Genomic DNA, 15,714 nt, shown 5'->3' with positions numbered 1-15,714 from the left:
ATATAAAAATTGGTTTGATGATTTTAAACCTTTGTGAGTGATAAATATTCAAAAAACACAGAAATAAGGAAGGTGGCACAGTATATAGAAACCCACTGTTACATCACATTTGGTTGGCGCCAATTTTGCTGCGACCTGTACCTTGGCAAGCGCGACCCGAGTGCCGCGCGGGTCCCACGTCAGGAATGCCAAATATGTGGCCTGGTGGGGGCCAAGCTGACCTGCTGGCGGGGCTTAGAGTGCGGGAAATGTTAATGTACCAATGTGCGTGTCTTAAAGTGTGCAAGTAAGGTTTTTATTTTACAAAAGTATGTATGGAAATACGTGCTTATGAGCGAGAGCCTTTTTTAATGTTTTTATGCCAAATGGCTTGTTTTGGGAGCGTGATATTTACGTGTTTGTCGCTTTTTGTGTAGAAATGATGAATGTAAATATACATTATATTTATGACCTTCTTAGGACCGTTATGAAGATTTCTACCCTCATTGTGGTCCTTATCAGGACATTAGGGTGGTCCTTATGTGACTAGGCAAGGGTAGGCAAACCTTCTGAGTTTCAATTTTATTAGGTTCAAAAATTGGGCTAAAGGGTGAGGCCAGGAAGGAAAAATTATTGATTGATTTGATTTTTTTTGTACCTGCCAGTGGAGTCTAAATTCAGTTACAACAGCAGAAAATCCAGAAAAAAAGACCTGTCATTGTTTTTTCGGGATCAATAAATAAATGTACTTGCAGACATCTATACAAACATGTCATATTTGTTTTTCGATTTGCCTTTAACACTTAATTTGATAATGTGCTTTTAAAACCCAAAATGAATTGGGGCAATTTTAAAACTTTTTTGGGCATAAAATTGAATAAATATCCTGATAAATACAGTATAGAAAATTGCTAGTTACAGAAAAAATATTCAGAAAAAAACATTTAATGTGGGACCCACAATAAGGATAAGGGACACTGGGGACAAAAGCAGAATTTTCATTATTGGACCCTTTTGTGAACTTATATTGTCATTATTTTTCTATCACATGTATTTTTGCGGGCCAGATTTATAAGGCTTGTGTGGTCCAAGTGACCTTAGTTTGACTACTCCTGGTCAAGGAAAAGAATGATGTCAATGGAAAGTCTCAACTATGATGGAAAAAAAAGTTTGAGTGAATCACTGTACGTGAGTGTTTTTTTTTTTTTTATCTTGCTTGTTATCTGAATGCATAAAACTTAAAACAAATATAAAATGATCTTTTCTGTGTCTTCCCAGAAAAATCTCCAGCGTCAGACGCGGACGAGGTGCAGAAGGCAGACGTGTCATCAAGCGGCCACGGCGTCATCGACAAGGACACACTGGGCCCCATGATGCTGGAGGTGAGCTGGCCATTTGCCGCAAGGGTGGAGGGGGAGGTGCTTTCCTTAAATGGAGTTGGAGATAAAGTAGCGTCACGGGTGTGCGTTGATGTACAACATGGCACCCGGGATAAATAAAGACCTGGCTCTCGAAAGCTGATTACAAGTGTGTCTTTTCCTCCCTGTGAATGAGATTAGAAAGGGAATGTGACAAAAGGCTAGCAGCTTTTAAACACTATCTGGCAATCCTGATTTTTCTTAAAACCCTCATACAGACCCTAGCTAGCAATCCTAATTTCAGTTAACCCTAACACCCTAACCTAACCATAATTTCCCTTTAAAACTTGTTGGAAACCCGAGATTCAGGTAACTCTTTCATCCTGAACCCAACCCAACCCTGATTCCAGTTTCAAACCCTAGTTGCCAACTGTAAATTTGACACCAAAATATGAAGCCCCGGCCCAAGTTTTACACCCCTATTTCGGAACCCTAAAATCAGATTAACTAAAACCCAAATAATATGAAGTCAAAACCTTTTCTTTCAAACCCTTGTTGGCAACCTTTATATTGGTTAAAAATAATGCTAATAATAATAAAAAGAAGAAGAATGAATGAATGAATGAATGAAAACTTTATTTCGAACATAAAAATAAAAACAGGACAAAAACAATGAGTCAACAACGAAATAATGTCACGCAACATGTTCAAAAAAGGGGTAGTCAGAAGCAGATGCTTATTTTTCCTACCCCTTTATCTTCCCTATTAAATACATTTTATAGATAGCTCCTCTTGTGTCCAATACAACAAAATCTCATGGATATACTTATTACATAGGTCAGATATCAATAATTATAATAGTTACAATAATCACATATTTTATACACTAATCTTCGCAATACCCATCCCTCAACGTCATAATGCGCATAATGTCACTGCGGCACCAGTGATAATATCAATAAAAATAAACACAATACTTATAACAGTTCTGATGTGATAATAGCACAATAACAACAAGTTAGCCATAGTTTGAAGTGCAGTATTTCCAGTCTCCCTCATATCCCATTTTCTTCATCTCTGTATTTCGCCTGTAATGCTTTTTTGTATTTAAATTTGAACACATGGATATTTGGACATTGTTTGATTTCATTTTGCAAATTATTCCAAAGTCTGACTCCACACACAGACACACACATACTTCTCCTGGTGGTTCTCACCTTTGGGATTTTGAATTCACCACAGCCCCTCAAGTTATAATTTCCCTCTTTCCGAGTGAATAATCTTTGTATGTTTTCTGGCACTATGTTTTTGTTGACCTTAAATAACAGTTGTGAAGTGAAAAATTTTATTAAATCATCCAATTTCAATAAATTGGACTGCATGAATAAAATATTGGTATGATCCCGATATCCTACCCTGTGTATGGTTCTTATTGCACGTTTTTGAAGGATAAAAAGGGGCTGTAGTGAACTTTTGTAATTATTGCCCCAGACTTCTGCACCATATGTTAAATATGGCAGAACGAGAGAACAATATAATAAATACAATGCATTATAATGTAAAAGAACTTTGGTTTTATTAATTATTGAAATGCTTTTAGATACCTTTGTTTGTATGTGTCTGATGTGTGTTTTCCAACTTAATTTATTGTCTATTATGACCCCTAAAAACTCAATTTCTTATACAATGTCTATTGTGACACCATCCATTTTTACTTCTAAATCTTGATTTGCCTTACGATTACCAAAGAATATTACTTTGGTTTTATTTAAATTTAAAGATAATTTATTTATATCCATCCATACTTTTAGGTTAATTAGTTCACGATTAATACAGGTTACCAAATCCATATAGTTATCATTTGAATAGAAAATGTTAGTGTCGTCTGCAAATACTACTATTTTCAATAGTTTTGAAACATTAAAAATATCGTTAATATATAAATTAAATAGCTTTGGTCCCAGGATAGAACCCTGTGGTACTCCACAACAGATGAATGATACATTTCCCTTCATAGGCACTTCAGGACACTCAAAGTTGCTATACATAGAGTAACAAACAACAATAAAGAAAGCCTAAAACAGAAATATAACAAGCAAGTAATACATAGCAAAAAAAAACCACAATAAAGTTAAGAGGGGGTGATATGTGAGGCAGATGATTATGAAAAGACAAGTCTGAAGAGGTGAGTTTTGAGTCCGAATTTGAAAATGGTCAGGGTGGCAGATTTCCAGAAGTCAGGCGGCAATGAGTTCCAGAGCTGGGGGGGCGGAGCGGCTGAAAGCTCTGCTCCCCATGGAACTGAGACGGGCAGCTAATATAGTTAGATGGAGGGAGGAGGATGAGGATAAGGCTAACCCTCTAATCTTAACACTAACACAACTGTAATTTCTATTTCAAAGCCTAATTGGCCCAAATTTCAGTTTAAAACCTTCATATGGAGTATCATCCCTCGTTTAAACCCTTGTTTGAAACACCAATGAAGCCCAAACCCTAGTTTTAAACAGCAGTTTGAAACCCTAAATTCAGTTTAAATCTGTAATTAGTGTCCCAAACCCTAGTTTGAGACCCTAAATATTCTTCAAGCCTGGCCCTAGTTGGAAACCCCAGTTCGAAGACCTAAATTCATTTTTACATCTTGATATGTGGCCCAAACCCTAGTTTTAAACCCTAGGTAGAAACCAGAAAACACTTTATACTGTAATATAAAGATACAGCCCCTAGTTTAAAAGTAATATGAAGTCAAAACCCTAGATTCAAACCTTAAATTCAGATTAAACCCCTATTATTAAGTCAAAACCCTAAATCATGGGTCGGGAAACTTTTTGAACCCTAAGACCCATAATGACAAAATATTTAGATTTTCTTTGAGAGAGAGCCATAGCATATATTTTAAGACAAATTTCAGCAAAATGGCAAAACCCCCTCTCCAGAAAACATCTATTTTTATCTAATTTTTCTTCAAATTTTGTTTTACTGTTTAACGTTAGATGGCGTGATTAAATTTATGAAATAAGAATAATGCCAGAGCATGTGACCCCATAATAACAAATATACCAATTTAAACTTGTCTCCCTCCCGCAATTATTTAAGATTGTTGAGGCTCATTTTGACCTTCATATTTTTTTCAAAAATTTGGGTTTTCAGAACAAGGCGCAAGCAGGGTTCCTTTGTAAAAAAATTCCCAAAATAAGTGCGTGTATGCATAACCCCGCCCACCCCTACCATTCACCCAATCAAATTGCTCTGTGTGCTTGACTGGCGTTTCCAGGAATAACAGTTTTTCTTGGGTTTTCATTTTAAAGTGTCTCAACAGTAATATAAAGGATTCCCTAGCTACGAACGGCCGTAACAGGGTCTGTTAGTGTGACACCTTGGCTGTAAACTGTAGTGGGGAGTTTGCCCTCTATATACAGGACCAAACCACCGTTCTTCTAGCGCTATGTCGGCTATTCGCGTACTAAATCAAAATTGGATCACTATAAGTGATATTTGCATGAGGTCAATTTTATCTCCGTGTCATATGTACTCATAAAAAGTGCCATATATGGTTCGCGAGCCATAGTTTCCCATTCCAGCCCTAGATCAAAACACTAGTTTTAAACCCTAAATTTTGAACAAAACCCAAATATGAAGCTCCAACCGTAGTTATAAATCCTAGTATTCAACCCCATTTTATTATGTTTAGATTTAGGGTTATGATTAGGGTTTAGTGTGAGGAGGTTAAGAAAAGAATTAGGATTAGAACCAGGGTTAAGGTTTGGCAGGTTAGGGTTGGCAAAACTACTTTCCGTTTACAAACTTCAGATGGAGGCCAAACCCGAAGGTTAAGAGTTAAGGGGTGAGTATGGAGGGGTCTAGGGAGTTAGGGTTAACAACCCCAATTTCAATTAGAAACACTTATCTTCCTTGGTTTCAAAATCTGTAGACAGCACAACCACAATTGTATCCTAAATCTGATCCGGATAATACTTTTTCCTGCAATTTAAACGCCTGGTTTGCTTCTTTCTTTTTCTTTGCAGGCGCTTGACGGTTTCTTCTTTGTGGTGAACATGGAAGGCAAGGTGGTGTTCGTGTCGGAGAACGTCAGCCACTATTTGCAGTACCAGCAGGAAGAGCTGATGAACACCAGCGTCTACAGCATCCTTCACGTCGGAGACCATGCACAGTTTGTCAAGAACCTGCTGCCTAAGAGTCTCGGTATGCACACGCAGTAAAGAAAGAAAAGCTTTATGAAATTAGCCCCAAAAAACCTGCATCATCACCTTTAAATCACAAAACTTTATTTACATAACATTCAAAGATGTTCAAAAATGTCTGAATTCTAACATTATAGAAAACATAGAAACAAAATACATTCGAATTTGGTTATGGTGCTGCTACAACAAATTGATTAAATCTACAGGGAGTGCAGAATTATTAGGCAAATGAGTATTTTGACCACATCATCCTCTTTATGCATGTTGTCTTACTCCAAGCTGTATAGGCTCGAAAGCCTACTACCAATTAAGCATATCAGGTGATGTGCATCTCTGTAATGAGAAGGGGTGTGGTCTAATGACATCAACACCCTATATCAGGTGTGCATAATTATTAGGCAACTTCCTTTCCTTTGGCAAAATGGGTCAGAAGAGGGACTTGACAGGCTCTGAAAAGTCAAAAATAGTGAGATATCTTGCAGAGGGATGCAGCACTCTTAAAATTGCCAAGCTTCTGAAGCGTGATCATCAAACAATCAAGCGTTACATTCAAAATAGTCAACAGGGTCGCAAAAAGCGTGTAGAAAAACCAAGGCGCAAAATAACTGCCCGTGAACTGAGAAAAGTCAAGCGTACAGCTGCCAAGATGCCACTTGCCACCAGTTTTGCCATATTTCAGAGCTGCAACATCACTGGAGTGCCCAAAAGCACAAGGTGTGCAATACTCAGAGACATGGCCAAGGTAAGAAAGGCTGAAAAACGACCCCCACTGAACAAGACACACAAGCTGAAACGTCAAGACTGGGCCAAGAAAAATCTCAAGACGGATTTTTCTAAGGTTTTATGGACTGATGAAATGAGAGTGAGTCTTGATGGGCCAGATGGATGGGCCCGTGGCTGGATCGGTAAAGGGCAGAGAGCTCCAGTCCGCCTCAGACGCCAGCAAGGTGGAGGTAGGGTACTGGTATGGGCTGGTATCATCAAAGATGAGCTTGTGGGGCCTTTTCGGGTTGAGGATGGACTCAAGCTCAACTCCCAGTCCTACTGCCAGTTTCTGGAAGACACCTTTTTCAAGCAGTGGTACAGGAAGAAGTCCGCATCCTTCAAGAAAAACATGATTTTCATGCAGGACAACGCTCCATCACACGCATCCAAGTACTCCACAGCGTGGCTGGCAAGAAAGGGTCTAAAAGAAGAAAAACTAATGACATGGCCTCCTTGTTCACCTGATCTGAACCCCATAGAGAACCTGTGGTCCCTCATCAAATATGAGATTTACAAGGAGGGAAAACAGTACACCTCTCTGAACAGTGTCTGGGACGCTGTGGTTGCTGCTGCACGCAATGTTGATCGTGAACAGATCAAAGCACTGACAGAATCCATGGATGGCAGGATTTGAGTGTCCTTGCAAAGAAAGGTGGCTATATTGGTCACTGATTTGTTTTTGTTTTGTTTTTGAATGTCAGAAATGTATATTTGTGAATGTTGAGCTGTTATATTGGTTTCCCCGATGAAAATAAATAATTGAAATGGGTATACATTTGTTTTTTGTTAAGTTGCCTAATAATTATGCACAGTAATAGTCACCTGCACACACAGATATCCTCCTAAAATAGCTAAAACTAAAAAAGCCCCACTCCAACTTCCAAAATATTCAGCTTTGATATTAATGAGACTTTTGGGTTCATTAAGAACATGGTTGTTGTTCAATAATAAAATTAATCCTCAAAAATACAACTTGCCTAATAATTCTGCACTCCCTGTATTAAAATAGATGATTAAAAGTGATGGCACTTAATTTTTTTTTTTAAGCTTCTTAACGCGTTGAATCAATGGAAATAAGTAAATTGAATTTTGTTGAGGATTTTAGTACCAGTTTGGTCTGGCATAGTGCGCCTTAAGACTGTTTTTATTAAAAAAATAATTATATTTTACCATTTTTGTAATGTTTTTTTTAAAATTGAATATTGCATCCTTAAAAACAAATTTTTAGGTAACAGAAAGTGCTGAGGAAATATGAAAAAAAATAGAAAATGAATTTATAATATAAAAAAGTGAAAGGAAAAATAATATTGATGATATGTTTAACTCAACACGAGGGGTGTTTTTAAGCAGAATATTCTAATTTGCTTATTGAGAATGTTTTTCATATTCAAAGATTCAACCCAAAAAACAAATTTGTTGAAAAACTTAGGTTTCCATTTGTGATTTGTGGATAAAACATTTTTGCTACACATATAATGAAATTATTTGCTGTTTCTTCGTTTTTGTTTTGCTTTGGTCCAAATCTAATATAATGTTTGGATAATGTGGTAGGTAAAGAGTATCGTGCATATTTGCAGGCGTATAACATACATTTGTTTGTATTTTCGTTTATTATTAAGTTATTTGATAAACAATCAGATTTTTTATTGTTTTATATGGTAAAGAGGAAGAAATTAACAATGTTTTAAAAAAAAAAAAAATCAGATTAATCTTTTTTTTTCCCCCCAAAATAATCAACCGATTCATCAATGATTAAAACAATCGTGAGTGGAAGCCTTACTTGAAAACGACATGACTCCTTTCTGAGGTGGGAGTTGTAAAGTGAATCCATATTGTGTGGGATGGAAACCTATGTTAATTACCTAATGTGTTCCGAATCCCTGGTAACTCAGATAAAAACATTGAAGTAACAAATTGTATACCGGAAGTACTACTTATGTGTGATCTACGTACATTTGAAAGTCCTTAAAAGTGCTTGTATTTGAGCATAAAAAGTGCAAGAACCCTGAATATAATAAAAATAATGTATAATAATATATACGGTAATAAAATATCATAATGATATAATAATAATTTCATATTAATAATAATAATAATATACAATAATAAAATCATTTCATACTACACCAAGTTTTTAACCCAAATTGTACGTTTATATTGATGCCTTTTTTGTCCCCGGCGTCCAGTCAATCATCGTGCCGGCGACCAATCGAGCCGAAACAGTCACACCTTCACCTGCCGCATGCTAGTCAAGCCCACAACAACAATAATGGCGGAAGAAGGAGAAGAGGACGTCTGGCAAGCTCTAGAACAACAAGAAACCTCTCAGCAGAAATACGAAACTATGCAGTGCTTTGCTGTCTCCGAGCCCAAATCCATGCGGGAGGAGGGAGAAGGTAATGTTTTTAGTTTTGTCAAGTTATGAATGCACAATAATCATTGAACTGATAATCACTAAACCAATAATTGCAAATCAGTCATTAACCTGATAGAAAAAAAACAAGAATAAGTCACTTTTTACCACGCTTTAATATTCTATCCGCCGACATGAAACAATCCGAAGCATTTATGCTCAACGTTCATCGATACAATTTGATTTTCTGTAAATGTCGTCACACAACTTGGTCATGTCTCCTCTCTACCTCTCTGTAATGATGTGAGATAGGCACTGGAGAGACACAATAAGTAGTCATTTTTGGTCAAACTATAACATTCAATCAGACATATCCTAAACATTTATGTTTCTAGTTGAAATAGATTTTGTTTTTATATAGACAGTGTAGCACTACTTGGTCATGTCTCCTCTCTACCTCTTCGTGTTGTTTGTGATGCACTGGAGAGCTTGACCAAGATAAAGCTTCCTAGCACTTATGTTCCTTGTTAGAATATTATTTCAGTTTCTATACAAGTAGTAGCGCAACTTGGTCGTGAGTCTTCTTTACCCCTAATGTAAGTGTGGCACACGGGACAAATTATATTTAGTCACTTTTAGCCACAGTATAATCGTCAAACAGCCATCACTACTTTTTAGAAAGATTCAAACTATTTGTATCTTTTGTAACCACAAAGTTTGATTTATTTGGTAGTGATTTGTTTCATTTTTTTATAATAGTTTTAGTTATCGCCGTCCTCTGGAGTTCTGGCACCATTACTTTGCTAATTAGTTACGACACTTTGTCATCCTCGTGCTAAAAAAAAATCTCATAGCGGTCTCCTTGGATGTCTAGCCTTAAAATAAAATCTCAACTTTATGTGCATGGGACACAGAAATGTCAATCAAACTCAATAAGGCAAAAGTATTTGCAATTGTGCTTGGCTTTGACCAGAACCTTTTTGAAGCCAGAGCTACTTTTTTTGTTACGGATTAACGCAAAGTGCTTCCAGTTTGATATTGATGTTATTACTATTTTACGACTATGTTATTACTATGCTATTGCAAAGTTAGAATGCTTAGAAGGAGGGCTTAAATAGGCTCAGTGAATCACTAAAACATCATGCCAGTTATAAATTAAATTACTCAGAAAATCACAATGACCCATCACTGTTGAGCCATTCTTAGGGGGCTACCTGGTGCTTCTGGGCAATACCTTGGTGACCACTGATGAATTGTAAATTGTGTGACGAGAGATGATTTTTAATTATTTTTTTTTGCGTTCCATATTTTCCGTCAATCAGATCTGCAATCGTGCCTGATCTGCGTGGCCCGAAGAGTTCCAGTGAAGGAACGAACGGCCATGTCGTCCTACGAGAGCTTCACCACGCGCCAGGACCTTCAAGGTGAGCTGTAAACATTACCTTTTTTTTAATCAAAAAATGGTGTATTTGTTTAGCCCTGGTGCAAGACTTGCATGGTGTACATAATCATTTTTTCAAGATGGCTGCCGGTTCACGGCATTTTGGGTGCGTTAATCCGGGGTGAACCTATTTGTCTGTCTAAGCCAGGGATGTCAAAGTCAGTTTGTCCAGACTCTGTTCTCATGCGGGCCGGATCAGTAAAAGAATGTCTACTTCAAATTTTTATCTTTTGTTTTTTCAGGATTACGCTTTTGCGTTCAGGCTGCATTAGTAATCTACCCTAAATATTATAATCAATGATGACAAGGGAACTTTTCTCAACATGGCCCATTTACTGTTCTCACAAACAATGGGGTAAAAAGATTTTCATGTTTGATCAAAACAGTCGTTTTGTAGGAAATAACTATCCAAAATTTTTATTTTTTTTCTTCTTTTCTTTCTTCCTGTCCTAAAATAACATACATTTGTTTAAAACAACCCCATTTATTATGTTTGGAGTCAAAAGACTGGGCCATTTTACACAAATATAACAAACAGAGTGGTCCATTCTTGGGCCCATTTTGGGTCATTTTTCACCCATGGGTACCCATATTGTCATAAATGTTGGATGTAGCAAGAATAGGTCGTTTTCCCCAAATTATTAAAATGACGTAGATATTGTGTAAACTGTAAAGCAACCCCTAAAAGTGGGGCATGTGTTAAAACAACCCGAATTTGGGTCTTTATAGTTAAATAAAATATTTATTTTCCTGAGTTTTTAATAACACAGTGGTGGGTCATTTTGACCTGAGGACAACATAAGTTTTAAATGATGTCTATTTGTGCATAAGAAATCCTAAACGGAGGTCATGCTGAAAAAAAAAAACCTGGGTCATTTTCTCGAGAAAAGCTTGAAATATTGAGTCGTTTTGTATAAAAAAATAGATAGGCATCCTTTTTTAACCGATTTCGGGTTATTTTTTCCCCCCCAAATGTTTTTTCTGTCCTAAATTCATGTAAATATGGATAAAACAACCACCGAAGTGGGTCATGTTGTTATGACAACCCCCGGTTGGGTCATTTTCTTTAGAAAAACTCAAAAGATTTGGTCAAAACAATAAACAGGTCCATTCTTCAGCCCATTTTGGGTTATTTTACCATAGCGTTTTTTTCTTTTCATAATTGATGTGGATTTGTGTAAAAACAACCCCTAAAGTGTGTCATGTTGTCAAAAAACAAAACTAAACAAATTCTGATTGGGTTTTTTTCTCTATAAAAACCCAAAAGATTTGGTAATTTTGTACAAAACAAAGAATGGGTAAATTCTTCAGCCCATTTTGGGTTATTTTTCCCCTAGTGTTTTTTTCTGCCCTAAATTGATGTGGATTTGTGTAAAAAGTCAAGTCAAGTCAAGTCATTTTTATTTGTATAGCCCTAAATCACGAAGAGTCTCAAAGGGCTTCACAGATTGTTACACTATATTACACAAACTATTTTCAACCGACAAGAGGAGTAGGTTATTCGTATGCAATGGAGTAGAAGTGAGTTTTAAGTTTAGATTTAAACATTTCCACTGAGGTTGCAGATCGAATCTCAGGGGGAAGAGCATTCCACAGCACCGGTGCCCGGATGGAGAACGCTCTCGAACCAGCAGAAGACTTCTTTGCTCTCGGGATCATCAGAAGACCAGCACTCTCAGATCGTAGGCTTCGGACCGGGACATAGTGGCAGATCAGATCTGAAAGATAAGAGGGAGCAAGTCCATGTATGATTTTGTACAATACTAAGAGAACTTTGAAGTCACATCTTTGGCTAACTGGGAGCCAATGCAGGTTAGCCAAAATCGGTGTTATGTGATCGTACTTTTTTGTCCTGGTTAAGAGCCTCGCTGCGGCATTTTGTACTAGCTGAAGAGACTTGATTCTGGACTTCGGGAGACCGGAGAGTAGTGCATTGCAGTAATCGAGACGGGAGGTAACAAATGCATGAATTATTGTTTCCGCATCAGACTGAGACAGTATTGAACGGATTTTAGCAATGTTGCGAAGATGGACGAAGGCAGTTCTAGTAATTTGCTTTACATGCATCTCAAAGGATAGATCAGGGTCAAATATGACACCTAAATTTTTAACTGAGTCACTCTGTGTGATGTGACATTTGTCAATGTTCACAGCAGTTTTTGAGAATAAGTCCCGGCATTTAGAAGGACCAATGACTAACATTTCAGTCTTTTCAGAGTTAAGACGCAAGAAATTGAGTGACATCCACTCTTTTATCTCAGTGAGACAGGCCTCCAAATTTCCACAGTTTAGTGTGGAAGATTCCTCCAACGGAAGATATAGTTGAGTGTCGTCTGCATAGCAATGGAAGCTGATATTGTACTTGCGAATAATATCACCTAATGGAAGCATGTAAATGTTGAAAAGTAGGGGGCCGAGCACTGAACCCTGCGGAACACCGCAGGTAACATTAAAGGGCTCAGATGTCGTTTCACCATATTTAACACAGTGTGTCCTATCTGAGAGGTAGGATTTGAACCACGAGAGGACAGCTCCTGAGAGACCAATCCATTTTTCCAACCGTTCTAGTAGGATATTGTGGCGCACTGTGTCAAAAGCAGCACTAAGATCCAGCAGCAGCAAAAGTGATGAAGCGCCAGAATCCATTGACATTAGGAGATCATTTGTTACCTTGATCAGAGCTGTCTCAGTAGAGTGGTTAGCCCTGAATCCTGATTGCATGGATTCAAAAAGGTTATTCTCCGATATGAAAGCATTCAGCTGCTGTGCCACTACTCTTTCGAGTACTTTAGAGAGGAAAGGTAGGTTTGACACAGGTCTGTAATTACTTAATATTTCTGGATCAAGGTTGGGTCGTTTCAGTGTGGGTTTAATAACGACGGACTTAAAAGCTGCTGGAACTACACCTGAGGAGAGTGATGTATTTATAATATTTAGAACTGAAGGCCCAAGGACGCTAAAAAGACTTTTAATAAGTGAACCTGGGAGCGGGTCGAACTGGCAAGTTGTCGGTTTGGCCGCATTCACCACTTGTTTGAGATCATCAAGTGACAGTTCACTAAAACCGGCCATTTTCCCAGGGCAGCCACCCTGTCGTGCATCTGTAAATTTCAGTCCTTTAATACGTGTGGTACTAACAATATCTTTTGCAATTTCTTCCTGTATGCATTGAATCTTCTTAGTGAAGAAGACCATTAAGTCCTGAGCAGAGTGTGTCGAACTGTCTGCGATAGGCTGTTGCCTTGTAAGCGATGCTACAGTGTCAAAAAGGGCTTTGGGGTTGTTCTTTTGAGACGCAATCACCTTCGAAAGGTAGGCCGATTTTGCAGAGGCAAGGGCCGCTTTATACTTTAACAAGCTGTCACACCAGGTTTGATGGAAAACCTCAAGCTTGGTAGCGCGCCATTTTCTCTCCCATTTCCTGCATTCTTTTTTAAGGGTTCTAGTTTCATCAGTAAACCAAGGTGTGCGTCTTTTAGGACGTGATTTTAGTTTTATGGGCGCTATTGAATCCAGCACACTAGTCAGGGTGGTATTGAACTCATTCATGAGTGAGTCAATCGAGCCATTGTATTTAGGAAAGGACGCAACTGCTCCAGGAAGGAGTTCAAAGAGCTCAGAAACTGTGCCAGTGCTTATATTGCGTCCGCTAAATCCCTCAGCTTTATTAACTCTACATTTAGTTAGCACCTCAAATGTCACTAAATAATGATCAGAGATAACAGTAGTACACGGTAGCACCATAATGTTTGAGGTTAAAACTCCTCGAGTCAGAATCAAGTCTAGCGTGTTCCCATTTTTATGGGTTGGCAAGTCAACCAGTTGAGTAAAACCAAATGCATCAATTAGAGAACTAAACGCAATAGTAAGTGAACTGTGTGGGGAGTTCATATGAATGTTAAAGTCTCCCATAATTATAATTTGGTCTGCATAGGTTACTAGTTCAGACAAAAGTTCAGCAAATTCGTCTAAGAAAGTTGTGTATGGCCCAGGTGCACGATAGATAGTTATTACATCAATTGACAATTGAGGGGACCGCATCACAAGAGCCTCAAACGTTTTGTAATTATTAGAGGTACGTGTATTAAATTTGAGCGATTTTTCAGAGATTAGCGCAACACCACCACCCCTTTTCAGCCTGCGTGCTATATGACTACTCTCGTAGTCTGGGGGAGAGGCATAATTTAGCGCTAGGTGCTCATCCGGGCGTAACCACGTTTCACAAAGACCCATACAGTTAAGTTTATAATCACGAATAATGTTATCAACAAGTAAAGCTTTTGGAGCAAGCGATCTAATATTTAACAGACCAAATTTCAGCTTTGCTGAATCATTTGACTTAGCTGAACTCTCTGTAGTCTTTGTCGAGATCTTCAAAAGCTCCCGGCGTTGTGGCCGTTCGTGAGCGCTGAGTTTAAAGCGTCGGTTGTCCGGCGAGGAATGAATGGTGGAATTAGTTACATCCTCGCGTCCATCCTCGCGTCCATCTTGCTGCTTGGACTTCACACGCTTCACACATCTACCTGCACGGCAACCACGTTTCTGTTTCCTTTCTTTACGGGGCCGCCGCCGTCGTTTATTAAGAGGAATAGCTGTCCACAAGGATGCCGGGTCTCTTTGAAGTTCGCTCGGTATATCATAGGCGTTATAAAAAGTGCCCGAAAAGTCGAAATTTAGACGCCCACCCAACCGAATAAGTTCGTCCCTACTGTAAGTGTTTTTGGCCACACATGTGTCCAAAAGTGAAAGCAAAAAAGACAAGAGAACGGCAATAAATAGAAGATTAGCTGGACAACGAGCCGCAAGCATGTATCCATGCGCCGCCATGTTGAAAAACAATCCCCAAATTGGGTCATGTTGTAAAAAAAACAACCCCCAAAGTGGGTCATGTTGTAAAAAAACAACCCAGATTGGGTCATTTTATACAAAACATTGAACATTTTTTTAACGGCTTTTTGAGTTATTTTTCCTTTAAAAGTTTTTTTTAGTCCTAAACCTATGTGGATTTGTGTAAAACTATCCCAAAAGTGGATCATGTTGTAAAAACAACCCCAAACTGGGTCATTTTCTTCAGAAGAGCCCCAAAGATTGGGCTGTTTTATACAAAACAATGAATATGTTCATTTTGGAGCCCAGATTGAGTCATTTTTCACCTAATGGTGCACACATCTGCATAAATGTTAGTGTTTTTAAGGTAAATTTACACGAAAATACGTTTTATGCTCCCTCCATCAGGTAAGATCACATCACTGGACACGAGCCTGCTTCGGGCCTCCATGAAACCTGGCTGGGAGGACCTGGTTCGGCGCTGCATCCAGAGGTTTCACCTCCAGAACGACGGCGACGTCTCATTCGCTAAAAGACACCAGCAGGATGGTGAGGACCCGCCCCCAAGCCTTCAAGCCCCGCCTTCTTAATGGTCACCACCGCCATTGTTCTCGCAGTGATGAGGAACGGCCACGCCCTCAGCCCCCTCTACCGATTCTCATTGGCCGACGGCACGACGGTATCGGCGCATACCAAAAGCAAGCTGGTTCGTTCGCCAGCTACCAATGAGCCGCAACTTTACCTGTCGCTGCACATCCTGCAGAGGTAAAAATACTTAAAATAGAAACAAAT

At 38.5% G+C, this 15,714-nt stretch overlaps 1 protein-coding gene across 3 annotated transcripts in view; it reads left to right on the top strand.

The window, feature by feature from the left end:
- LOC148375140 (nuclear receptor coactivator 2-like) overlaps positions 1 to 15,714 on the top strand; it is a 72,596-nt gene that overhangs the window by 35,796 nt on the left and 21,086 nt on the right. For all 3 annotated transcript variants that reach the window (XM_088344944.1, XM_088344937.1, XM_088344952.1), the window contains exons 4-9: positions 1,258 to 1,361; positions 5,360 to 5,537; positions 8,488 to 8,697; positions 9,977 to 10,078; positions 15,331 to 15,471; positions 15,540 to 15,687. In XM_088344944.1, coding sequence (XP_088201070.1) covers positions 1,258 to 1,361; positions 5,360 to 5,537; positions 8,488 to 8,697; positions 9,977 to 10,078; positions 15,331 to 15,471; positions 15,540 to 15,687 — 883 coding nt within the window. The remainder of the gene's footprint in view (positions 1 to 1,257; positions 1,362 to 5,359; positions 5,538 to 8,487; positions 8,698 to 9,976; positions 10,079 to 15,330; positions 15,472 to 15,539; positions 15,688 to 15,714) is intronic.

This window comes from Urocampus carinirostris, chromosome 1 (genome assembly GCF_059441175.1).
Source record: "Urocampus carinirostris isolate Australia breed hairy pipefish chromosome 1, RoL_Ucar_1.0, whole genome shotgun sequence".
Taxonomy (NCBI): Eukaryota; Metazoa; Chordata; class Actinopteri; order Syngnathiformes; family Syngnathidae; genus Urocampus; species Urocampus carinirostris.
The sequence above is the reverse complement of the archived record's forward strand: the minus strand, read 5'-3'. Positions and strand labels throughout refer to the sequence as shown.